General features: G+C 43.5%; 1 protein-coding gene across 2 annotated transcripts in view; it reads right to left on the bottom strand.

The window, feature by feature from the left end:
* LOC131109247 (piezo-type mechanosensitive ion channel component 2) overlaps window positions 1-26881 on the bottom strand; it is a 69375-nt gene that overhangs the window by 10805 nt on the left and 31689 nt on the right. The window contains exons 18-41 of one of the 2 annotated variants that reach the window (XM_058060993.1): window positions 25195-25472; window positions 21557-21717; window positions 21275-21451; window positions 20315-20437; window positions 20029-20229; window positions 19763-19967; window positions 18973-19074; window positions 18010-18175; window positions 16150-16393; window positions 15671-15788; window positions 15433-15589; window positions 15207-15296; window positions 13332-13450; window positions 13134-13202; window positions 10287-10393; window positions 8632-8730; window positions 8175-8295; window positions 5794-5868; window positions 5556-5722; window positions 5262-5455; window positions 3926-4099; window positions 1705-2295; window positions 1295-1553; window positions 14-193 (exon numbers count right to left, since the gene is read on the bottom strand). In XM_058060993.1, coding sequence (XP_057916976.1) covers window positions 14-193; window positions 1295-1553; window positions 1705-2295; window positions 3926-4099; window positions 5262-5455; window positions 5556-5722; window positions 5794-5868; window positions 8175-8295; window positions 8632-8730; window positions 10287-10393; window positions 13134-13202; window positions 13332-13450; window positions 15207-15296; window positions 15433-15589; window positions 15671-15788; window positions 16150-16393; window positions 18010-18175; window positions 18973-19074; window positions 19763-19967; window positions 20029-20229; window positions 20315-20437; window positions 21275-21451; window positions 21557-21717; window positions 25195-25472 — 4177 coding nt within the window. The remainder of the gene's footprint in view (window positions 1-13; window positions 194-1294; window positions 1554-1704; window positions 2296-3925; window positions 4100-5261; window positions 5456-5555; window positions 5723-5793; window positions 5869-8174; window positions 8296-8631; window positions 8731-10286; window positions 10394-13133; window positions 13203-13331; window positions 13451-15206; window positions 15297-15432; window positions 15590-15670; window positions 15789-16149; window positions 16394-18009; window positions 18176-18972; window positions 19075-19762; window positions 19968-20028; window positions 20230-20314; window positions 20438-21274; window positions 21452-21556; window positions 21718-25194; window positions 25473-26881) is intronic. The other variant, XM_058060995.1, reaches the window with a different exon arrangement.

Here is a 26881-nt window from a genome sequence, read left to right as displayed (position 1 = left end):
GGGTATAAGATACCTTGAGGATGGATCTGTGGAAGAAGAGTGCCAGTAACTGGACCAGGTCATAGTGGACGTAACCGTCCTTCTTCTCCACCCCGATGATGTTGGGAGGGTGGTAGGGTTTGTCCTTGCCTATTTTGCTCTGGTTGAAGGGGAAGAAACCAAACTGGAAGAAGTACTTGATGACAATGGTGACCTAAGGAAGATAAGATAAAGACGCCGCTTAGTCCTCACTGCTGGCTGACTTTGGGCGGGAGGCGGGCTACACCCTGGACTGGTGGCACATAGACAAACAACCATTTACACTCACGTTCATACCTATGAACAATTTACAGACTTGAACGCTACACGGCCGCAAGGCAATCACTTCCTGGTTGCTGCAGAGCTCTTGAACAAGGCAAAGATGCATGCCGAGCTCCTATAAATGCACTTCTGCCACTTTTGTGGCTGTTATTACGGCTTAAAACTGCACTAAACATGCTGTCGTCTATTCCGCAGTTGCTTCATCACCTCACCAATGAGTTAATAAAAAAATATTTGCGTAGTGAGAGCATAGAAAACCTGCTAATGACTTTTTTAATATGGGTATTAACATCATTAGAGCCCTGTAGGCATGGCATAACACCCCTACAGTCACCTTTACATTCCTATTTTTCTTTATTTACACCACACTGTGTAGCCTACAGGATCACTGAAGGGACATAACAGTCGGCCACCGCTAGCATAGCAAGCTATTAAGCTAACTAGTTAGCCTTTCCAAGCTACTTATTCTAAACATAAGTGTTTCAAATGTAGTAGAAGGATAAAAGAGCCTAAAATGTACCACTTCCACACTGAATGAGAGGAGAACCTTTATTTCCTGCAGTGTGAAAAGGTAAATGTAATCTAACGTCATGTTTCATAACTTACCAGTGTACTTGTCTTTCAGTATTTTTGGACTAATAATAGGCCATACTCAACCACGCAGCAGCCATCAGTAATTAATTATTTTTTGAAAACATGCGATGGGGGTGAGGGAGTGATATTCCAATTGCCATGCAGCAAGGGACGATGTAATGTACGTAATGTACTTCAATGTTACCTGTAGCTAATTATCATTGGAGTTACTACACTCTACATTTAAAGTGCATAACATTTGACAGCAATACTTAGAATTTTATACACATTAACTAGAAATATTTCACAATATTGAAATTTATTTAATACATTTATTGTATAAAGTACCAAATTCTAAACCCAGACTGAAATGTCAAAAAGTGTAGACAGGAAGTTGTATTTGTCTCCAAGTCCACACTACCTCAGTGTAGACGATGGCGGTCATCCAGTAGCGCTTGCTGGGCCGCGGCACTGACAGCATTGCCCACAGGAAGATGGTGACGGGCAGAACCAGGGTGGCAAAATTGGCCGACACCATGTGGTTGATGATGATGACCAGGTAGCACACCATCTCGGAGTGCGCCACCAACATGTTGTAGAGGGCGTAGCACAGTTGCAGCACCAGCGGCTGGCTGTTGTAGAACTTCTCTGATTGGTCCAGCTCCTCGTCATAAAACATCCTGGGAGGCAGAGAGCGGGAGAATGCTCACATGCAAGTGGTGTTCCTCAGGGCATTGTTTGCGGTCGTCCACTATGTCACAGTCACCCACCACATCCAGAAACATCGTACACATTGTATATAAAAGCGTTTCTCGTGTTTAGGGGACTTACTTGTTGAGCAGCAGTTCACTGGCGGTCAGCTCAGTGGTCATGGAGGGCAGCATGATGTCAGACCTGCTGTCCGAGCGACTGTCCGAGGTCATCATCATGCGCTGCCGCCTCCTGTCGACATCGCTGTCATCATCGCTGACCTCCAGTCGGTCGAAGCTGACCGCCTTGCTGTAGCTGGGAGGCACTTCGACATCAGACGTCTTGGAGGCATCGGTGTCTCCAGGGCAGAACGTCCCCACTTGGGCTTCATGCGTGACATCATCACTCTCGCTGATGACTTTCTCCTGGGAGGAGCCAACAGATTCCACTTCCTGCGGTCTGTGGGAGGAGCCTTCCCCTTGGCTAAAAGACCCCCAGAGAACATTTATTTCCTCGTTCTGTACTTCCTGTCCTTCAATTACACCAAGCATCTCCTCGTCATTGTTCTGGTCTTCCTGCTCCTCCTCCTTGGTGCCCCCTCGACTGCAAGCTCCGCCCTTCTCCTCCTCCGGTTCATCCAACTCCTGGGATTTCCAAGGAAAGTGTGGCTCATCCTTCTCTTGAGCTCGCTCATCGCCCACTTCTTCTTCTATAGTTTCTGTGGTGCCCTGTCTGGAATAGAGCGTGACACACTTTGACTGATTCAATCAAGGACGAAAACTCAGGACCAGTTTGATATTTTTACATACACGAAGGCAGGCAATGTTTTGAATGAAGATGAAAAAAACACTAGGCTACCTCTGCAAAGGAGATTAACTTTAATTAGATACTCGTGATTTTTTTTTGACCGATTTAGATGGGATAGCTAGGCCATTTTCCTTCATCCTCGTAGATGAAACGTGTTTTTATTCAAGCAGGAAGGCAGTCTTCAGTGTGAAGGTGTACAATTTGGTGCTGATTCAAATTCAAATGGTCTGGTCCCGATAGCTAAGTATATATGTAAAACTATACACCTGAATATCTGAGCACTACGATGGCCGACAGGGCCTAATGCCCCAAACGCAGAAATGATCCAAAAACAAACCAGCCATCAGAGACATCGGAAAAGAATTACAGGAAGACACTCAAGCATAAGTTTTATATATGTCTTATTTCTCTTATTATGTGTCAAGGTCTTTTGGACTTATCGTCTGCACTTGGCAAAGACTGAGAAGAACATAGATGAAGCTTTATCAATATGACTTCCATTAGATTTTCTTGAGTTTCATTTCACACTTCAACAATTTACAAGAGCTCAGATTAGGTTGATCAACTTTAAATGAAGCATCAAATTACTCCTCATTACCACACAGTTGTAACTTAGGAACAACAACAGTTGTTACATACCAGGGTTCTCACCAGTCTTGGTAAAATACCCTATTTTCTGGACTATAAGCGAGTATAAGTCGCACAAGGCCAAAAATGCATAATTAAGTAGAAAAAAACATACATAAGTCGCACTGGAGTATAAGTTGCATTTTTTGCAGGTAATTTATTTTCCAAACTACTTGACCAAAACAGACATTACGTCCTCTTGGAAGGCAAGTTCTAACAATAAAAGAATAGAGAACAGGCTGAATAGGTGTAAGATATGCTAACACAATGGTTATTCAGCTACACAAAAAATATACATGAACAGAAAAGGTATCCAGTGTTTATAGAACATAAACACTTTTTTCATACATTTTTTTTTCATATATAAGTCGCAGGAACAGCCAACCTATGAAATAAAGTGCGACTTATAGTCCAGAAAATACGGTAATATAAATAGTCGTGACAATGATATTTGATTCCCGAATTATTTACTTTGTACAACCGGCTAGTATCATAATTGTTATGTCAGATGGGTATTGACCAAGTCATCGTAATTTGTATCATCATATCATAATTGTCATTTGATTAACACACGTTCATCAAATCAATCTCAAATAAGACAAATCTGACTGAACAATAGGAGTATAAAAGTGACTATAGGGGTGTTATTTCATGTCTAGAGGCCTCTAATAATGTTGAAAAAAAACAAGTTTTCCATGCTTAAATATCAAAATTCAATTTATAAATAAGGGATAACCAATGCCGCCATAAATTGATATTATTATTGATATATTATATTGATTTAATAGAAATTGAAGTTGTTTTTGTGTGACACCAAAATGTGCGTCAGACACCTTGGCAGAGGTCGCCAATGCATGATGAAGTTACACACACACGATAAGATGGATGTGACACAGTTGTGTGTGTGTGTGTGTCGCATCCACAGCACCTGGACACGAAGCTACTGCAGCTGTCCATGGACGAATTGGACACGTCCAGGCCATACATCTTACGCAGCTTGGGCCGGGCACGCTCGCTGGTTTTGGGGATGCACTCCGGCATCCCGTCCAGGTCCTCCAGTGTGGACTGGCGAGAGAACAGCGTGGTGGCCTCAGTGTAGGCGCTGAGGGAGATGGCAGCGGTGGAATGAGATGGAATGTTAGTCAACAGGGACAGATGACTTGGGATGCGTCATTCATGGAAGGCCTTTATGTTTTCATAACCAGAAATATGAACATGACTCTACTATTGATTTTGGCCACAACTTGAACACAAGCACAACTTCATGAGGTTTAAAATTTAAGAAGAGCTCTCTTTAACTACATAGACCTCAAGCTAAACATGACGGTTTGAATGTGCACTGCAGTTCTGTAGGTAGAAGTAATGTACCTGGCAACACACAGCAGTTTTATTTACACCACCTCCATCTGCCCTACTGGTCTCCTCTGTCAATCATCACCTTATGGTGGAGGGGTTTGAGTGCCCGAGTGATCCTAGGAGCTATGTTGTCTGGGGCTACAGGTATATGCCCCTCGTGGGCATACCCCTTGGGGGGCACCACAGGTCAGGGCTGCCTATCCAGAAGGCGTCCTATTGAGCATGGACGGCTTGTGAGACAGGTACCGTCAGGACAAGCGGCACGAGGCTTCGGTGGTGGTCGGTGTGGGAGGAGTTCAGTGAGGCCATGGCGCACAATTTTTGGTCAGCCTTGAACAGGTTCTGGCAAAAAACGTCCGATACCTCAGAAAGGGGAAGCGGTGACCTTGACTGAGCTGGTTGAGCTGGAAGAGGTGGTCGAGGACCAGGAAGTCTATGCTTCCCTACTGAGACTGCTGCCCCCGTGACCCGGACTCGGATAAGGAGAATGGAATGGAAGGGAATGGAAAGTGGACTGGAACGGGCAAAACTGCCAAGTCTATGAAGCAGTTCTCACACCAAACATGGAAATTCATAGGAAAATAGCAAGCCTTTAGAAGGTAGCTCTGTTTTACACAGGGGTTAGCACGCAGGCCTCATAGCTAGGAACCCCGAGTTCAATTCCACCCTCAGACATCTCTGTGTGGAGTTTGCATGTTCTCCCCGTGCATGCGTGGGTTTTCTCCAGGTACTCCGGACTCCAAATTGTCCATAGGTATGAATGTGAGTGTAAATGGTTGTTTGTCTATAGTGCCCTGTGATTGGCTGGCCACCAGCCTATCCCAGACAGCTGGGATAGGCTCCAGCACCCGCCGCGGCCCTCGTGAGGATAAGCGGTAGAAAATGAATGAATGAAAGTCTCAGCGCACCTTGATACGCTGTCCCTGGAGGCCGTGGAGGCCTGGCTCTCCATGGGGTAGCCCCTCCGCCCTCGGCGGTGCCTCGTCGAGCCCCCTATCGATTCGTCCTCACTGAGCAAGTCCATGCTGGCCTGCCGCGAAAGGTTGAGCCTCATGGCCTTCTGATAGTAAACGTGAATGCTCTCCCGGGACGGCACGTTGCCCTAATGGAGCAACAGAGGAGTTATTAGATATTGTATATGTATAAATCTATTCCGCATGTGTCCTTGTAAGACAATACAGCTATGATAGAGTTCGGTTCACCTTCTTGACCTCTCTGGTGAGCATGCAGCGCTCGATGCGCAGCACGGTGGAGATGTCGATGTACTCCCTGCACACCTCGTTCATCCACTTAGTGAAGCTGTCCACAGTGGTTTGCAGGAGCACGCACGTGAACTTGATGATGTTGAACACTCGCTTCATGATGTTGTCTGGAAAGTCAAGGTTACCTTACAGGTTACATTTCGACACAAGAGGAGCGATGTTAGGATGAGAAACAAACCTGGGCCAGAATTGTTGTCGTCGTCATTTTCTTGGCTGTCTGACAGCTCGCCCACCTCGATGCCCACGGGAGCTGCTGGACACAATGGGCCTCGTTGAACTACAGTATTTGTAAGTTTTAGATCGCAAGGCAACAATGGAAGAACACATTTAAAAATCTAAGCTCCGAGGAGTGTTAAACAGGAAATCGGAACCCTACGTAAATCGGGGTTCATGTGAGTTGGCGGGCACACGGACACAAGACCCAGGACAGTATGGGGCGTCTTGAGCAGACTCTTAACAGAATATTTATCCAATGGATGTACGTATATACACAGTCACGGACTGGAGGGTGACCTAAGCCACTATAAAAAACAATCTGACCATGATAAAGGAAGTTATGATTTCTAACCAGGAGGCCATGTCCTGTCCTGGTGCATCCCTCATGACTGATGTCTCTGACTGGCTGCAGCTCACAAAGAACTTCTTCCAGAGGAATAAGCTCACTATTTTGGGCCATTCTGCGTGTTCCCCTCATCTAAATCCCTATCCATCCAAATGACAACATTGTGGATGCCCTCCATGAAGCCATCTTCACCACCTGGAGCAACATTCCCACTATGCCTCCTAGAAATACAGGCATAAGCATGCCCAATCCCATTTTTCATCTGATTAAGAAGAATGGGGCAGCTACTCATTGCTACTCATTGAGTACATGGTCTTATGATCAGCTGATCAGCTTACTATTAAATATTTTTTGTCATAGTCGCAACCTCAGGATCCATCAGTGCAAATTGTATTAATAATAATAACAACCATAATTATTAGGGGTTATAATTATTAGTTTTCAGCTGCTCTTAACATTTTGATCAGGTGTATATATAGTACATATATATACATATACCATATTTTATGGACTATAAGTTGCACAAGGCGAGAAAGGAGTATACTAATAAAAGGAATATTTCTAATAACTAAAATAGAAAGGTACGGAATAAGAGGATTAGTTCTGAACTGGGTCAAAAGCTACTTAGCTGATAGGAAGCAATACGTACAGCTAGGAGAACACATCTCCAAGTTCATGTATTACGTGTGGAGTTCCCCAGGAGTCAATACTGGGGCCAAAACTGTTCAACCTGTACATCAATGATATCTCCAAAGTTACGAAAGACTTAAAGCTGGTATTATTTGCGGATGATACCACTGCTTTTTGTTCTGGAGGGAGTACAGACGAAATCATGAGAAAGGTCAGAGAAGAAATGGTCACACTAAAAAGATGGTTTGATGATAATAGATTGTCCTTGAACCTAAATAAAACTGAAATCATGCTGTTTGGTAACAGCAGAAAGGACACGTACCAGCAAATACAAATAGACGTTGTGGACATTGAAAGGGTGAAGGAAAATACATTTCTGGAGATCACAATAGATGAAAATATGAGCTGGAAACCTCATATTACAAATATACAACATAAGGTGACCAGACATATTTCAGTATTGAACAAAGCAAAACTTGTTCTCAATCAGAAATCACTCCACACTCTTTATTGCTCTCTGGTTCTACCATATCTTACTTATTGTGTGGAAATATGGGCTAATAACTATAAAAGCAATCTTCACTCACTAAATGTACTGCAAAAAAGGTCAGTAAGGATAATTCAAAATGCCGCCTACAGAGAACATACTAACTCCTTATTTCTAAAATCACAAATACTTAAACTTGCTGATAGTTCATCTTCAAACAGCTAAAATAATGCACAAGGCTAAAAATAACCAATTAGCTAAAAATGTCATCCAATACTTCTCTACAAGAGAGGAGAAATATGATCTCAGGGAAGAAGTACATTTGAAACACTTCTATGCTAGGACTACGTTAAAAAGCCATAGCATTTCAGTATGTGGAATCAAACTATGGAATGGATTGAGTAAGGACCTCAAACAATACACAACGATGAGCCAATTCAAGAAACAATACAAGCAGTTGATGTTTGCTAAATACAAGGATGAAGAGTCTGGAACCAGTCATGATGTGCTTTATATATCACTATATTGACACTTACTATGGTACCCATTATGTCATTGGATGCTCATATCACCTCCTACTTCGGTACGAGGTACATAATTAAAAAAAACAAAAAAAACCCCAACAAAACCTTAAACTGTATTATGGAAAGCAGAAAGTGAACAAATTTAACAGTTACTGATTGTAAAAGTACCAGATGGAGGGGTAGGATTCAAGCTTTGCTTCTTCTTAAAACCATTACCATAACCACATATATATATATATATATAATACTATATATACAGTTGAATATATATATATATATATATATGTATATATATATATATATATATAACTGTATATATAGTATTATATTTATTCCTATTTTTGTTTTCTGCTTACCCTGTTTTCTCTTTTTCTTGTGCTGCACTCCCTTTGGGTATCTCTTCCAAAATTTGCGTTTCCCCTTGCCTCGCGCCTTCAGGGCAGCTTTGGGGCCGGTGATCCAGGTGTGGTAGAGGAACTGCAGAGTGCAAATCAGTTACTCTTGTGGTAGACTAGAGAGTGAAGAGCAACAGGAAATGCACACAGCTCATTCAATATCCACTTATGAGTTTATCTTAAATCTGAGAATACTGAGTCAATTCCTGAATAAATGCACAAAATAGACAAGCAGGCCTATGACAAATATGCATTCGACAGACTCCATGCAACATTTCCCAGTCCATTAAGTCACACCACAATCACAAGGAAGCATCGACATGTTCCTCGTGCACTGACCAGAAACACCGCACCATTCGATAGTAAACATGTGTCATGCACAAAAGACAAGAGTTGTGTTACTTCAGCTGGTCTTTACCTTGCCTGCTTTCACTACATAATGGAGCACAGTTTTTGGAAGCTTTATCACAGACTTGGGCAAAGCCAGAACTGCCGACACAAACTTCCCGATAGCTCGCTATAAAGGGAGGACATATAGGAAGGGAGAAAAGGTACGCAGAGAGAACACAGAGAGATGGATGTGGAGAAAAGATACAGGTGGGGAGGAGACACAGTTGGAGGAGGATTAGTAAAGTGTTAGTTAGTAGTAGCTTAGAGATGTGGTGTTGGGTTTTATACATGTTAATATGCAGGCTAGAAAGCAGCAATGCCACAGCACAAATGCCATCATTAAAAAGATCAATCCCAGGGTAATATCGGTTAGTGGTGTGTCGTTCATGAACGAACGGGTCAAAGGAACTAGTTCTTTTTTGTAAATGGCATGAACGAGGTCACCGCCCCCTTTTTTTTTTTTGATTGGCTGTAGAGTCAGTACACCATTCCTTTTGCAGGGCGGGACTATCTGCGTACTTGCCTGTCTTATCCAATCGGCACGCCTCGCTCCGTGGGTGGGTGGGGTTAGCTGACTGAAAGACCAAGAGATTGACTGACACTCGTCGACCGACAGTTGTGTCAGAACGAACGTGAACATGAGTGAACGGACTGACTCGACACGGCTGACCGGGTCTATGCACAGGGGGAGATCAATTGACCGAAATGAACAAATCTTTTTACTGAATGAACGGTTATGCCCACCACTAGTATCGGTATAGGCTGGATAATAGCGTGATGAGATAGATACGTATTTCTCAGCTTTCGTCTATGTTTAATACATAAAAGGTAATCAAAGCAGTTGATATCATAATGATGTTCAATTTAAAAATAATCAACCATAATTCCTCAATCGTTGTGTACATAACCGTACAGTACAACTAATATGTCAGTCAAAATAACTATGCAGCGTTACACACAGTTCATGCAAAATAAAAATGCAGCCGAAGTAAAGGCAACATATTCAAAAGGTTTCAGCGATGGCCACATTTTCCAATACATCGTGAAAAAATCGTCTGACACAAAGCAAACCCATCAAGCAATTGAGTTTTCTACATAACTAGCTACAAATAAAAGGGTAACTTTTGGTAGCGATTTTGGCATCTTACATCTACATGTGTGGCATCAAACGCCGAGGGTGAGCAATGTCAGCTAACTGATGTCAGTGACGTTTACGTGATCGACACCCAACCACCTTGGCGGTCTACTGGTAGCTCGCGATCAACGTAAAGGGCACCCCTGGTTTACAAAGTCAACGGTCGTGCATAATGTGAGTAATTATGTCTCATCATGTCCACTATAAGAGGTAGTGTGTATGTACGCGATTATAGGGGTGTTATTTCACGTCTACAGCGCTCTAATAATGTTAAAACATTTTTGATGCTCTAACTATGAAAAAATTCAATTTCTTATTGAATCCTACTTCGTGGTTGGGTCTGGAACTAATTACCCGTGATAAACAACACATTGTTTAAACTCAAGGAAGATGTTTTTGGACCCAAGAGGCTTTGGGAACAAAAAAAATGAAGAATTTGTTTATTTTCCACGACTGACTTTATGTTGCTCAAACAATCGTATGTTATATATTTTATTGATGTTGTGTTAGATAGTATTCAAGTGTTGCAAAATTGGCCTGGAATTTACTTGAAATGCAGACTTCTTTGGTGGCTCCTCCTCCTTCTGCTCTTCATCCTCCTCCTCCTCCTCCTCGCTGTCGGTTTCAAACAAGTAATATTCTCCACTTCTAACCACTGAGAGGGACAGCACAGAGGTCACTTTACAGACGCTACAACAATAAGACATGGAGGGGGCTGAAGGGAAAAGTCCAACAAAGTAAAGGTGACAACTTGACACGCTAAAAATGATGTGGCTAACATGTGGCTAACATGGCTATGAGCAGAAAGCACAGTGATGATTGGAGTGGACAGGAGAGTTAGAAGCAACAAGGCTGACTTGTGTCCTTGAACAGAAGTGTGGCCAGGTGGGAGGTGACAGGATACTGGGAGACGGCAAAATGATTTCAAGTGTTGGGAACCGGAAGGGGGAATGCAATAGCAGACATGAGTGACAACCAATCAGGTAACACAGGCAATATTAAAAGCAAGAATTTGATTCTTACATAGCCATTTACACCTATTGATTTAGGCCAGCTAAATGAGCCCAGAGTGCCAATAAAATATACTGAATTTGCACTTGATGGTAAAGTGATACAGTAATTCCTCAACACTTTGGGCTTTCAATTTCAGTTTCAATATAGCACGGATTTTCAAAAATATATGAATGAATGAAAATGAATGAATAAAGACTCTACTTCCCAGTTGACTATGGCCCATTCATATTTATATAAATATGTATATTTTTATACAAATTGGGCCAATTTTTGCCTAAATTAAGTATTTTCATAAAAATGTCAAAATTAAATACAAACAGGCCATAATCATATAACAGCCATCATTCACGAATAAAAACTGTGATAGAACAAAGGCGACTGTATATTTATATTGTGTATATAGTATATACGTATATATATGTATAAATATACAGTCACCCTCGTTCTATGTATGTATGTATGTATACACACATACACACACACACACACACATACATATATGTACATACACACACACACACGTATGCATACGTACATATATATGTACATATACACACATGCATGTATGCATACATATATATGTACATATACACACACACACACACGCACACATATATATGTACATACACACACACACACACGCATGTATACATACATATATATGTACATATACACACATGCATGTATACATACATATATATGTACATATACACACGTACATGTATACATACATATGTATATATGTACATGAGGGACAGACCTGGGAGACCCAAAAGTGGAGTGAGGATGTGCTGGCAGAGTCTCCCATTCGTGTAGTCTTGGGCAGCTTTGCCAGCATCCCGGGGAGGACTGGGATATTGTGTCCGAAAGGGTCATATTCTTGCCTCCATCTCGGAGACAGCTGACCAGAGTGGTTGCAAGGTGGTTGGTGCCAGTCACCCCCGAATCCCAATGGTGGACACCTGAAGCAGCTGACAGGTACTGTCAGGCCAAATGGCACGCGGCTTCGGCACTGGTTGAGGCAAAAATATGTGGGTGTGGGAGGAGTTCGATGGGTCCACGGAGCACCACTTCTGGCAAACCGTCCCACGCCTCAGAAAGGGGGAAACAGTGCCCACACTGTTTACAGTGGGGAGGGGGGCCTGCTGACCTTGTCTGAGGATGTAGTTGGAGGTTGATCCCAATCCCACTGACATACCTTCCATAGAGGAAGTGGACGTGCGCCAACAGTTCCATCACCGTGGCTGAGGTATACCTCTGGATTGGCAGACCGGGGTCGTGGTCCCCCTTTTCAAGAAGGGTGACTGGAGGGTGTGTTCCAACTATGGGGGGGGAATCACACTCCTCTTCCTGTGGTTGGTATGTAAGCCACACAGTCAGTAGATCGGGAAGACCTGGGTTCGAATTATTGGACGATGTGGTCCTGATGGGCTGTGACCTTCAGCGTTTACTTGGATGGTTTGCATTTCTGTGTGAGGCTTTTGGAATGAGACTCAGGTCGTGGTTCTCAGTCAGAAAAGTGTGGATTTCTCCCCTGCGAATGTGGTCCTGCCCCAGGTGGAGGAGGCCAAGTATCTCAAGGTCTTGTTCATGGGTGAGGGAAGGGGGGAGCGTGAGGTCGATAGGTGGATCAGTGTAGCGTCTGCAGTAACGCGGTCACTGTACCGGACCATCATGGTGATAAGTGTAGCACCCTTAAGGTGAAGATAATTCATTCATTTTGCGCCTTTCATTCATTCATACACCAAAATGTCATCATTGATTCATATACCAGAAGATTCCAAACTAACATGGAAACCAGTTCTGCAGTGTTGGAGTAATGCTGCTGACTAACCAAACGGCGATCAAATCATAACTGCGCTAATAAACCTGTCCTGTCTGGAGGAGTAATGATGAAATAAGCCATCTTTCCCCGGTGATACCTGTTGGTCTGATCATGTCTGCAGGCAAAGAATGAAACCTACTGAGAACAAAAGGTGAGCAGACTTCATATCTTTGCAGGAAAACATTGTAAAAGTGAGCGATTCCCTACTGCGGGCTCTTCAGGCCGTTATGGGGTTAGAAAATAATGCAACTCCAGCCATTAGTCGTTTTCTCGTTGTTGCCCTTCTTCTGATGTCTATTTAAGGCGATGTCATCATGCTGCGGCAGACACATAGTAGATCATTTCAAGTGTCAAGTGCCTCTTCACACCAGCATGGAGTGACAGCCAATGAGGGTCCTTAAATAGAGACAGAAAAGGACTAAAGTCTGGAGAGCGGATGGTGCCTTCTGAGCCCTTGGACAGTATGGGAATCCTCAGCGTTCTGGTCGAGGACACAAGGGCCAATGAGAGTGGAGGATGAGAAAACAGGGGAGGCAGGTTGGGGGGGTCAACCTACTAGAAGCATGATCAACCCACGGCCTCCACCAGTGCTTTTTTTTGGTCTTGGCTTTCGCTCGCTGTGCTCCTAAAATTTAACAAATACATCAGTACAGCATTTCAGAAACAACTGAACGTCATGAAGAGAAAGATGTGGCTATGTTCCAGCGGCCCGCCCATCATCATGTGACCACCTCAAGGTAGACCTTTGTCATACCGTCATCATCCTCCTGGGGCTGGACGAGCGTCTGACCCTCTGCAGACTCTTGCACCATGCTCAGCATCTTCTCTTTGCCCCGCTTGAACTTTTGCTGCCTCACCTTAATGCGCTCCATCCTGGTGACATCACAAAGAAGAAACGGAATCTAACATTCTGTGTTGCTAGTATGTATCAACCGTGTTGATATAATATCATTTTAGAGGCTTCCTCCGCATCATCCTCACTTAAATTAGACATAATTGGATATCAGAACACTGAAATCATTATGCTTGTGCTGTGTGACGTTTCAGCATCGCTGAAAGTGTGGCTATATGACATGGCCTCCAGGGGGCACCAAAAAACTTTGAAAATTGTATCTTTAATATAGTCATAATTTCTACAAAGTAGGATTCAATATTCATATTTCATAACATTCATATTTCATAGTTAGAGCATAGACAACCGGTTTATGACTTTCTAAATATGGGTTTTAACATTAGAGCCCTGGAGACATCAAACAGCATGCCTATAGTCGCCTTTAAACCCCAATTATTCTTTGGTTACATTACATTTACGACAGGATCACTGCAGGCACACAACTTATGGCTGCTGCTCGCATAGCAAACTACCAAGCTAACTAGTTAGCCTTTCTAATGTACTTATACTAAACTTGTGAAAATGATTGAAATGGAGTGGGAAAAGGGGACAACAAAGCCAAAAAACACTCATTTGGTAGACTGGGCTGTGCTGAGATGAGCATGGTAGCGCACCAGGAAAGGTGTCCACATATTCAGCTTGTCACAGTGACAATTTTGTGACAAAACAGCGCACCAAAGGGTGCTCTAAAAGGTTGACAGCTCCGCCTGGGCTATTCCCAGCGTGGGAGGCGTGGGTGCGCCGAGCTGCACTGCTCACGAAAATTCTGTTTGTTTGTTTTTTTTAAACACAAAAAACATTAATTCATTCATTTTCTGTCGCTTATCCTCACGAGGGTCACGGGGGAATGCTGGAGCCTATCCCAGCTGTCTCCAGGCGAGAAGTGGGGTACACCCTGGACTGGTGGCCAGCCAATCACAGGGCACATATAGACAAACAACCATTCACACTCACATTCATACCTGTGGACAATTTGGAGTCGCCAATTAACCTAGCATGTTTTTGGAATGTGGGAGGAAACCGGAGTACCCGGTGCATGCACGGGAAGAACATGCCAACTCCACACAGAGATGGCCAAGGGTGGGATTGAACTCGGGTCTCCTAGATGTGAGGTCTGTGCGCTAACCACTCGACCACAAAAAACATGTAATGACCAAATTACATGTGCTAAAAATACAATGCTAAAGCTACTTTCCATTGAGAGACGTCTTGAGTTCGATTGTCACCTCACCTCGATTTTGTCACCTCACCTATTGTCAACATAATGTTGGTAAGTTGGAAGTGTCTTTTTTAAGTTCTTAAAATCCCCTAAAATGAAAATATGGGGAATCTGGAGATGCACTTTCAATCTGGTTGACAAGCAGTTGTAGCCTGCCGCGCATATTATGGCTACTATATTGGGTAACGGTGACTATAGGGGTGTCATTTCATGTCTGGAGAGCTCTAATGTTAAAAAGCATATTTAGAAAGGAGGTTTTCTGTGCTTCAACTATCAAAATATTCCATTTATAAATAAGGAAACAATTAATCGCCATAAATGAGGGAACACTGTACATGCAATGAGTATTTAAAAAAAAACTGTCTTGAAAAAAGGGGTCGCTCCCATGAATATAAGACAAATTTTAAATTACCTATTTTTTCCCCCCCAAAATGTTAGCAAAACTGTCAGTAGCTCGGGAAAAAGGAATAATAAAGTAATGTCATAAAAATCAAGACATTTTAAAAAATGAATCTTACTGTCGCTTCAGCTGCTCCACAGATTTCCGTTCCTCCTCCAGTCGCGCCCGTACCGCCTTCACTATGGTGGCTTGGAAAAGCTCCGCCCCTCTGGGACACACACACACGCACGCACAAACATCAACAAAAAAATAGAGTGGACTACCACCATGGCTGACCAGTCTTCATTTGGATCATCACCGTGTTATCGTGTTAACGTTCCAACATTCAAAATGAGCATTCATACCTAGAAGCAAGGATCTGCGAGGCTCTGATGTCGGCCACCACGTGTAGGAAGTAGTAGCTCATGAAGACGCGACGCTGCAGCAGCAGGAAGGCAAAGCAGATGCTGTCCCAGATGATGCCTGCCTCGTCACTGGGAAGCTCGCACTTCTCGTCGATGTCTGCTCACACGGACACATATAAAACATGTCAGTCGTCAGCGGGTCGGCGGGACAATGTGGCGTTACAGTGTTCCGTCCTACTCAGGTGGTCCTGGTTGGTGTTGATGTTGTACTCCTTGATGGTACAGGCCAGGCTGAAGAGCTGGATGAGCCAGCACTGGTTTGGGATCAGTGAGTTGATGTAGCCACAAGCCAAGATCTGGAAATGACAAGTGTTTCTTTTTCATAAAAGTAGGAAAGACAGAAACAACAATTCTTGGTGGAGGTAATTATGTGCCCCAGTGAGCTGCCATATTTTTCTCTTGCTGGGAATCACCAACTCCAACCACTTCTGCCTGAGCTTGTCTCGAAGAAAGATTTTCTGGGAGCTATAGCTAACAACTGTAAACGGCAAAGCAGAGCTGTGGGGAGGGCAGTCTTAGAGTCCATCTGGTCTACAGGGCATGCCCATAAAGTAAGTAAGTAAGTAACTAACTTCACAAAAAAACCTCTCTGAATCAGAGCATTCAGAACCATCCCAAACCTCATTATAGGTCATTACTGCTAAAGTGAGTACTCACAGACAAAATGTTCTTCATGGTGATGACAAAGATGTTGTAGGCGATCAGGAAGTCCCAGTAGTGGAGGATCTTCTTGATGGGCTTGAGCAAGAGTTCGCCACCAAATAGCAGGAAGTAGAAACACGCCACCAGGTAGCCCATGCAGAAGACGCTGATACGCGTGGTGCCCGTGATGAAGATTATGGTCAGGACGAACCAGAACAGGTAGCTGAACATGATGACCTTCAGCATGTCCAGGTAGGACCTGGTGAGGGAAAAAATGAGGTGACTGCTAAAGCCAGAGCTTTTGCGGTTGTTGGTGTATTCATAAGCTAGCAGGGGAATGAATGAATGTATGTTAATGGCATTATAGTATATAAGACGCACCACCAACACTGCTGCCATGATCAATTGCTGCCTGATGAGTGAGCGAGAAAATACCTTTTCCATACTTGAAAGCTATTTATTGAGTTAGAGCACAGGGCAAAAGTGCCTAAGTAGCGCAGTGACCGACAGTGTTTTTGACGATTATGGATTTCTCCCCACTCCTCGTGTCCGTAATTCGATCCTGGTGGTGGTGGTGGGGGTAAGGGGTGGAATAAGTGCAGAGAGGCCGTGGCGTGTGGCCTTGTTGATGGACACAGAGTGCGTTAATAAAAGACGTGTCCACTTTGTGCAACAAAACACTGGAATGTGAAGCGCTGAGGGGATCGATGCTGCGGACCACACCTTCCTAACTCCACCTGGCCTGCACTTCAAGGAGTCGAGTGATGGCCACATTAAGACCAAGTTTGTCCAAAAAAATTAACAATTGAATAAAAACAAGATTGGATACAGTGGCTTTCTCTTTTCCCAGTGTTTGTGGGTTCTGAAATGAGCTCAACCCACTTTTATTTAAATGGGACCTATTATGCTCATTTTTCGTGTATTTTGTATTGAGTTGAGTTGTGGACTCCTGTAGAGCAGCTACATACAATAACCAACACAGAAAGCTTTCTAGATCTTCCAGAATCTGCACTTATTCCAGCTGGATTGGATTTCCAAAACAGTCTGTTTGCAATTATTCCACCTCGCCTTCAGGCTAGGTCACTCCGCTGTGATTGGTCACAATTCCAAGACTTCTACAATGACAAAATGAGTACAGGAGATCCCTGACTTACAGTGTATGAACTGAGAGTGGTAACAGAGGTCCACACTTACTAAGTGCAGACAATCTTCACATCGGAAGTGGAAATGTGGTTGTTATACATTTTTTGCGGAACTATCTGTGTTTAAAATGTGATGTCGTCCTCCAGCGTCCTTAATGCACCTTTCCCGTTGAGAGTGGGTGGCTTCTCCCGGCCAACAGCCAACAGGGTGGAGTGCTTGATCCAGGTTGTGAATGAGGTCCTGCCCCAGGTGGATTAGGTTAATTGGCGACTCCAAATTGTCCATAGGTATAAATGTGAGTGGCTGGCAACCAGTCCAGGGTGTACCCTGCTTCTCAGCCGAGGCCAGCTGGGATAGGCTCCAGCCTACTCGCGACCCTAGTGAGGATGAGTGGCATCGAAAATGGATGGATGGATGCTCAATTTTACTATGTCAGACAGTTCTATATGACATTTTCATGTCATTGACTTACTGTCCGTCACCCACTCAGAATGGATCCGCAATGTGCAGAACCACTGATTTAAAACATGACCAAAATTGGAAAATTGTCATAATTTTCCTTGTTTGGTGCAATAAGCAGCTGCATTGCAGTTGCTGTGAAAGCACCTGCAGCGCTCCTTGTTTCGCAATAGTAATCAATGCTAGTATTTAGAAGAACAGATACAGTGTAATCATTTTAATGCCAATATATCAATGTTACCACAGAGGGTAGTAGGGTAGTTCAGTGTGTACCTGCAGTGGATGAAATCCGGGACCGGGTTGTGGACACTGAAGGAGGATGCATCCAGATCCCTGCAGATCTCCACGTTGTCTCCGGCCATGATGCGGACGGCCGCTTTGTTTTCGTCATCAAACACTTGCCTCTGCATCGAGGCACACAGCAGCAGCATGAAGTCATCTGGAGGCAGGAAAGAGAGGAGCCCATTTCATCGTCTGGAATGTTGTTTCATGCACTGTGGAAGTATTGCCTTCATGGACATACAGTTTGTGAAAAAGCGTGAATGAGTCGACCCTGTGCTCTTGGGGTAAATTTGGGTTGGCAGGTCAGTCCTGGTAAGGTTCACCACTGTTCCACGTTTCTGCTATTTGTGGATAATGGCTCTCACCATTAGTCCCAAAGCTTTAGAAATGGCTTTAGAACCTTTACCAGACTGATAAATCTCAATTAATCTCAGTTTTAAACGGGGTGGAGGGGGGATTACTTTTCCACACAGGGCCATGTAAGTTTGGTTTTACATTTACGTGCAACAAACATTCCAAAAATAAGACAACAGGAAGGGCCCGCTCATAAACAAATTACAGTAATCCCTCACCACTCTTTCACAGCCTCACTATCAGTTCTTAAAAAAAATCTATCAATTAATGCATTTAGCATAAAACATCAACACACAAGAGTATGAGTCTTATTATGAGTCATTATTTATGAGTCATTGTTTCTACTATATTGGGTAATAGGAGTGTAAAGGCAACTATAGGGGTGTTATATCATATCAAGAGGGCTCTAGCATATTTAGAAGGTAGTAAACTGCTTTTCTATGCTCTAACTGCCAAAATATTCAATGTATAGATAAATTCACTCACCATAATGGTGTCTAACGGATTATCAACAATAAATGAGGGACTACTGTAACTGTCTTAAATTTGTCAGCATGTTCAAACAAAACAACTTGGAGGAATAAAAGTGATTAAACATACAGATAAGGAAGGATGGATTGGGCCTGGAGAGGAAATCGGGGACATAGAGCCACTTGACCACATTGGAGTCTGTCTTGGAGTTTGGGAATCTCCAAGGATAGTCTGAAATGAGAGCATGCACAAAGAATGTATGTCATATAGGTAAACATATCATACAGCAGACCAAAACACTGATAGATGAGAAGTGAAATTAAGTTTATAGGATGTATAGAAAGTGTATAATAATTATTTCAACAATAGTAGGCAGGTGCATACATTTGTTGTTTTATTGATTTGAATACCCTTTTAACACTAATTATTGGAACACAAAATTTGTTTGGTAATCTCATTGACCCTTGACCTGCATACACAAGTGAAGCCAATCATGAGAAGGGTATTTAAAGTGACCAATTGCAAATTGCATCTTCTCTGAAGGGTGAAGGGTGGTGAGACCAGCACCAAAGACCTGCAGATGGTGTCACTGTGTATCGTTCAACGATTCAGTGCACTTTGGACAAGGGGATGATGTATAGGAAAGGCATTATTTAAATGTATTACTTATTTATTCCAATAATTGTTGCATGCTGTGATATACAGTATTAACGAGCATTATCGTTCATTATTGGCATCCAAACATCAAGTCAGCATTCACATGACGACAAATCTAATTAACTTAAGTGTGGATTCTGTTCCAGCTTTTTCCTCGTCTCTGTCGCCAAAGTGTCTAGTCGTGTTTTTTGCACCACACATCTGCTCAAGCAGTGCTGAAACTCCATTTTATCAGGAATGGAGTTGATGAACGTCAGCGTACCTTTACAGGCGGCCGGGGGGATCCCGATGCAGACGAAGTACTGGAAAGTCAGCATGCATGCCAGGAAGCAGCAGTACTTGGGCCAGGTCTCTGCGATGGCTTTCCTCCTGCGTCGGTACATGACCGTTATCAGGGCGAAGGCGTGGAGCATGGCGTAGAAGTCCATACGTTGCCCGATCACATTGACACCCAGCAGCAGGCACGTCTGTTGATAGAAGTACATCATGTTTTCATCTCTGACATGCTAGGACCCACTGGAGTCCTACCTCAAGTCCAAACTTGTAGAAGAAGTAGTTGATGAAGTATTTGATGAAATAGACAATGCCGATGTCCAGGTGTTGTCGTGTGATGTCGTGGAAAATGATCCTGGCGGCAGGAGGCGCCAGCTTGTTTCTCAGTCGAAAGTATTGCTGATGGCGATAAACGGTCACCTCGAATGCCAAGATGGCCAAAATGAGGAGGTTGTGCTGCACAAAAAAATAAAAATAAACCGCCGGGTTACATTGTGGTCGTCTACAACCAAGTCCCTGTTAGCTGCCTTCTGGAACTCACCCTGATGTAGCCAAGCAGGTTGTCAGTCTTCTGCAGGCCCACCCAGTTGGCTGGATCCACCAGACCCTGATAGAGTACGGAGTCCTGCATTTCCTTCTCCTGCTCAGCGGTGTAGGCTGCCGGCTGCCGCAGGAAATACCCACAGATAATGCAAATGTTTAAGTTATGACAGAAAGATGACCAAATGGAGATTTTTTTGCAAATTGCGGATATCCTGGCATGAGGCGGACATGCTTCAGAAGCTCGTGCCCAGTTGCCTCTGCGGAGGGGTGGGCAAACTTTTTGATTCGCGGGCCGCATTGATTTAACAAAATTGACAGGGGGGTCAGACATATTTTACACTTAACAGTCCACCTGGAATTATTGTATCTGTAAAAGTCATGCAATCTGGTACATGTGCACTTCAAGGTCATTTGATGCAAAGTGCATTACAAATTAAATGTATTATTATTATGTGCCTGTGTCCCTTTTTTCAGGAGCACTTTGTAAACAGCAGACCACATCAAATAACCAAATTGATTAAACAGCTACTTCAACCATCAAAAGGTTGGCTCAAGCCATGATGCCAGGTTGTATGTTGAGTTTAAATGAAATACTTTGGAAAGAAGGGGGCGGGCCCCCGGGCCGTAGTTTGCCCACCCCTGCCTTACATAATATAGAAAATACAATCAAAGGTATGTGGATGTACGGAAGTTCACCAAGCTCCCAATCTCATCCACTTCACTAAATCCACAAGCCAAGAGTGCCTTCTTGTGGCTCCCTCCTTGGTTGATGTCATTCAATGTGAATAAACATATACGTACATATGTTCAATTATTTCAATATATTTTGACATATTGTATATAACCTGTCTAAAAGTCAGAGGACCAGCAAAATTATGAAAAAAAGTGAACTTAAAATCAGGAGAAAAAGGTGCTCAGCTTTACTATTAGCAGCAATCATTGTATTATGATGGCTTACCATGGTGCACATCTTGGAGTAGGACAGTGGCTTGATGGACTTGAGCTGGTACAACATTTTACACACAATGATGACACACGTCCACACAGAGCAGACGCTGGAGGCCAGGGGGCGATACTGGCTGTAGGGCAGGGCAAAGGCCCATGACGCAAGGAACACATAGTTGAGCAAAGACACCTGTTCAGGAGAGAAAAGGCGATGATGAAGATGTACTCCCCCCCCCATTTGTAGAGTAATACAACTGAGACGCAGCTCTGTAGTTCCCGTTTTGTTTTAGGTTACCTCTTGGATGGCGAACAAGACGATGTAGCACGACACAATCTTGATGATGTGGATCTCCAGGAGCCACCAGATGAACAGCTGCAGCTTGTGAAAGTACTCCAGGAACTTGAGGAAGAGCACAGTGAGGCGGTCGACCACCAGGTGCCATTTGCTCTTCATGTCTGAGGAGATGAAAACAGCGTGCCGTAAACTGCTGCAGCCGCTTCACCACCATCTAACAAGAACACTTAGAGGCTGCACGCCACAGAGCGAACCAAAACAAACATGTCTGCCATTGGTTGGTGGACCGGTGGGCACCTTCTCACGCAAAGATTATTTTTATAAATCACAACCTTTTGCGTAGGAAGTTGCGTACGTAAATTAATTTGAGGCTAATGTACGTTACAAACTTTTAGTTTAACATATAAACTCTGATAGCGAGTTGCGTGTAGATTTAAGGTGTTGTCTTAATCATTTGTACCAATTACTGACTTTGTGGAGACAACTTAACGTACACAGTATTATCCTCACTAACGCCGCGGGAATGCTGGAGCCTATCCCAGCTGTCTTCGGGCGAGAGAGGCGGGGTACACTCTGGACTGGTGGCCAGCCAATCACAGGGCACATATAGACAAACAACCATTCACACTCACATTCATACCTATGGACAATTTGGAGTTGCCAATTAGCATGTTTTTGGGTGGAAAACTGGAGTACCTAGAGAAAACCAACACACGCACAAGTCTTCCCGAGCTCCTGACTGTGTGGCTAACCACTCGTCCACCATGCGGCCCCTCTGCTAGGACAAGTTCATCGAAAAACAACCACTGGATTTCGCCCTAGAATCACCGCTGTAGACCATAATGGTGGACCTCCTGTTTGTTTGGCAATATGGGTTCTTCAGACCTTTTTCTGTGTCATGTCATGATTGACGTCTCCATCAAATTTTGTGCTGATCCGCAAAAATAGTGGCGGGTAAAAAAATTTGTGAATTATTATTTAAAGGTGTGCCGCTGAGTGAATTTTGTGTGTTTGTGTTTGGGAGTTTTTATGACTGTAAATACCCTCGAAAATGCAATTAAATTGGGATAATAACAAGAACAAGCTGCTCGGTGGTTAGTGGTTAGCGCGCAGGCCTCACAGCTAGCAGACCCGAGTTCAATTCCACCCTCAGCCATCTCTGTGTGGAGTTTGCATGCTCTCCCCGTGCATGCATGGGTTTTCTCCGGGTACTCGGCTTTCCTCCCACATCCCAAAAACATGCTAGGTTAATTGGAGACTCCACATTGTCCATAGGTATGAATGTGAGTGTGAATGGTTGTTTGTCTATATGTGCCCTGTGATTGGCTGGCCACCAGTCCAGGGTGTACCCCGCCTCTCGCCCGAAGCCAGCTGGGATAGGCTTCAGCACCCCCGCGATAAATGAATGAATGAATAATAACAAAAAGCAGTTTCAAAAGGACCTTTGCACAGCTATCACTGGTGCTCGGGCCCTAATAATAAACAGCAGCTTGGAAAGGGCCTTCGCACCGCTATTGGTGGTACTCAGGCCCTAACAATATACATGCTGTTCCTTTATTTACAGAGAAAGTGTGCAGCATGCTATAGCTGCCACAGCTACATCACCATCTGCCAAGGAAAGTATATCATATGCATTGTTTGTGTTTTCTTTTTAATACAACATTTATAGTAGACTTCAGTGTGTGTAACAGTATATTTTAAACATTTTGAGCACATTCAACCCATGATGGTCCCTGATGCATTCCAAATAAAACTGTGCTCACAACCTCTGCAAATAGATGAGGATGTTCGTCATGCAATTAATTCACCGACAAAAGTAATGATGATACACTACCATTAAATATTAAAACTGCTGAAGCTGTCACATTAAAGAAGGTGCACTGAGGTCATTAAACAGTTTGTTACTCCCCAGATGGTGTTTTATTGCAACTATGCTATGTTCTGTGCGTATAAACAACATTTTAGTCGAATAAAAACATTGCACATACACACAGGGGACAGCTGTGCTTGGAGGAAACAAGTGATAGGTTGAAGTGAGTGCACAGCTTGACTTACTGTATGTATGTATCTATGTATGTATGTATCTATGTATGTGCTGTGTCAGAACAGAAAACTCCACATAAATGTCATATAAACAAAAATGTGCACTGGATGGACCTCTGCAGCTGTGATTGCAATGTTTAAAGGGCAGCGGCGGCGGATGGCGGGCCGCAGATACACCAGTAGGGCAGCTTTGGATCCTGGAATGAAGATTTACTGGAACTCTCAAACAATGTTTGAAAGCCCACCATTGCAGATTTCCACTAATGAATGAAATGCATTTATATCAATCAATCTGCTCTAGAAGATGGTGGCGGTTGGTTTTAACGACACGTTCCATCATCACACTTTTAGTCATTGCCATTACTTCTTTTTGGAATGACAAACTACACACACAAATAGATAACTTTTGGGGTTGCCTCAAGAAAGAGACTTGCTTTCATTGTAAACGGTAGCTACCACGGTGCTTTCAAAAATACAGTATTTACATTAAAGGGGACCTATTATCCTTTTTCCACTTTTCTGACCTATAAATGGAGTTAGAATGTTGTATGTTGTATGGTGTTAAACAATGCCAACGTCCAAACACCAACAGATAATGAGATTTGCGCCCTGGAAGTGAGCCCTGAAAGAAGTTTGGGATGGCTCAAAACGCTCGGTTTCAGAGGGCGTTGCAAAACTGTTCCTTTGTGATGTCAGAGAGGAGTGGGCTTCCTTATGGGCGTGGCTTTAAGCTCTTTGCCCTCCGCTGAGCTCTGCTTCTGTTTTGCATTCTTAGCAATGGATTTTAAAAAGTGTTTCTTTGGGTCTAAGGGTAAGCCACATTTGTTTACAATTCCTAAAGATGCCACCATCAGGCATAAGTGGTTGGAGTTCCTGATTTCCTACCAGCAGAAGAAACAGATTTTAATCTGTCAGCAGCATTTCACACTGGACTGTTTCATGAACATGGGCCAGCTGGACTGGCCGACAAACTTTAGCCAAAGCCTGATGCCTTTCCAATGTTACTTGGTTGTGTGGAAGAGTCAGAAGGGCAAGCACTAAGTAACAGTTTATCAGTGTCCTAAGAGTTGCTAATGGCCATTTCCCACCACAATCAGTGACTCTACCCAAGTTTTTTTTTTGTTTTTTTTTTTACACACTGGTAGTCCTGCAAAAAACATTACACTTTACAGATGCTGTAGAAAACGCTAAAATGCTATAACTACTTACCATTGAGTGACGTCTTAAAGTAACCTCTTTTCTTGAGAAACTTTGGACTGTCCAGTCTACTTCCGGAACGGATTCGGGATACAACACATCTGGCTGTATGTTAAAATCTGACATTTTAAAAAGATAAATCGCCGTTTATTATCAACTATGAATGTGAGTGTGAATGGTTGTTTGTCTATATGTGCCCTGTGAATGGCTGTACCCCGCAACTCGCCCGAAGACAGCTGGGATAAGCTCCAGTACCCCCTGTGGCTTACCCCCATAAACTGTGCTGCTCGCTTGATGTTAACTTTCTCACAATTTCAGATCAACATTTGCATTTAAAAGTGACTTATGGTGAATGAGACCACTTTTCTGTAGAAAAATTAAATGCCCAGCGACCCTACCGGAGCTCTGCTCGGTGCTTGGTTCTGGCTCGGTGCCCACACTGAAGCGGTGGCTCTCCTCTGTGCTGGACTGTCTGGCGTCGGAGAGGCTGCCAGGCTTGGTGCCAGCCGATCCCGCATCATCTCTCACCACCACAAGAGTCTGCTCCGCGGACATGCCCCATTCGGCCCTCTCGCTCTGCGACTCCTGCTCCTCCCTACTCCTGGATAACGAGGCGTCGGCAGAGCCCACGCTGAGCATGGTAAGGTCTGCCAGGCTGCCGTCCGGGTGAGCCAACCTGGTGGGTGACGGTACACACAGACAGGAGGACCTTCTGTCACTTTTATTTACTTTCAAGCACATTGGGCCAAGCCGTTGACTGGCTCTCTGAAGTCGATTTAATTAGAATTCTGAGTATTCCACTGTAGACCAAACATTTAAAAGTAAGGAGCATCACATGCATCTTCAACTCTTGTCATCAATAATCATCTTTACGTTGGATTTATGCACACTCGTCACTCAATATGTGCGGACATGCTCTGAACACACTACAATACAGTACACTTGTGCATTGGGAGGAATTTAGTCCTCTCACTCACTCACACACACACACACACACACACACACACACACACACTCGAGCTTCCATTACAAACGCTGGTACTCGTTGCTCAAGGAACTGCAGCAACGTTCAATCAGGCATCACAAAGCGGTGCAACATTCCATCTGCATTGAGACAAATGAGTTGTGGGTGGGGAGGTTGGAGCAGGCCTTTTCAGGCAGGAGATTGGGTTGTTTGGCTGCATGTCAAAAGGTGAGGACCGCACTGTGATGTTGTGGCGTCACACTTACTTTTGCTGCTGACTTATTTTTTGCTTGATGCTGCTCGGGAGTCAAGATGAGGGATTAAGTGAGGAGAGAAACAACAGACTGAGACTTGTTAAATGTCAATATAGTTCCTCAGGTTTGGGGGTGCTTCAAGCTTGTTCTGGAGGAGTCAGTCATTCCAAAATCATGCATGCTGACTGGCAAGGTTGTTTAACGATTCGAAATAGGTGAAGGTGTTAAGTGTTAAGGCTTCAGGCACAATACAAGACACCAAACTGGATTAACAACAGTAAAAACAGCCTAAAGATTAAGAAAAACTATTTAGCAAGCCAGGTCAGGCATAACTAGGGGCAGCAAGTATAAGGATGGGGATAAAGACTCATAGTAGTATAATGGAGACAAGTCAGGAAGTTAGAACAAAAGTTCTTGAAAAATCCAGTTCAAACCAGTGACATGCATGACATCAGCAAATCTCATGAAACTTCTCGTGAAGACATACTCCACACGGTTTTTTAAGTCTTTCTGTGCGTTTTGTATTCATGTGCATGTATGTGTGAGTCTGTCATGGGGCAGAGGACAAGTGTAATGATAACCATAGAAGTGAGAATGGGACTTGTTTGACGTGTATGAATTTGTCGTACTCAGCATGCAATTTGACTCTTGAGTGCAATATCAAGTACAATATATTAAGTTCTAAGTGCAATATTCCTAATGCTTCATATTTCGCATTTAATTTACTAGCAAGATCTCATAGTGTATATACTGGTCATACATTTCATATTATATTGTAAGTATTTGTATATAATCCTGGGTAAAATTGTTAATTTGTTAATACTTTCAGGTTGTTTATATTGTCTATTTTTAGATTATTTTTTACTA

Source organism: Doryrhamphus excisus, chromosome 22 (assembly GCF_030265055.1).
Source record: "Doryrhamphus excisus isolate RoL2022-K1 chromosome 22, RoL_Dexc_1.0, whole genome shotgun sequence".
Lineage (NCBI taxonomy): Eukaryota > Metazoa > Chordata > Actinopteri > Syngnathiformes > Syngnathidae > Doryrhamphus > Doryrhamphus excisus.
This window is presented reverse-complemented; position numbering and strand designations above follow the sequence as displayed.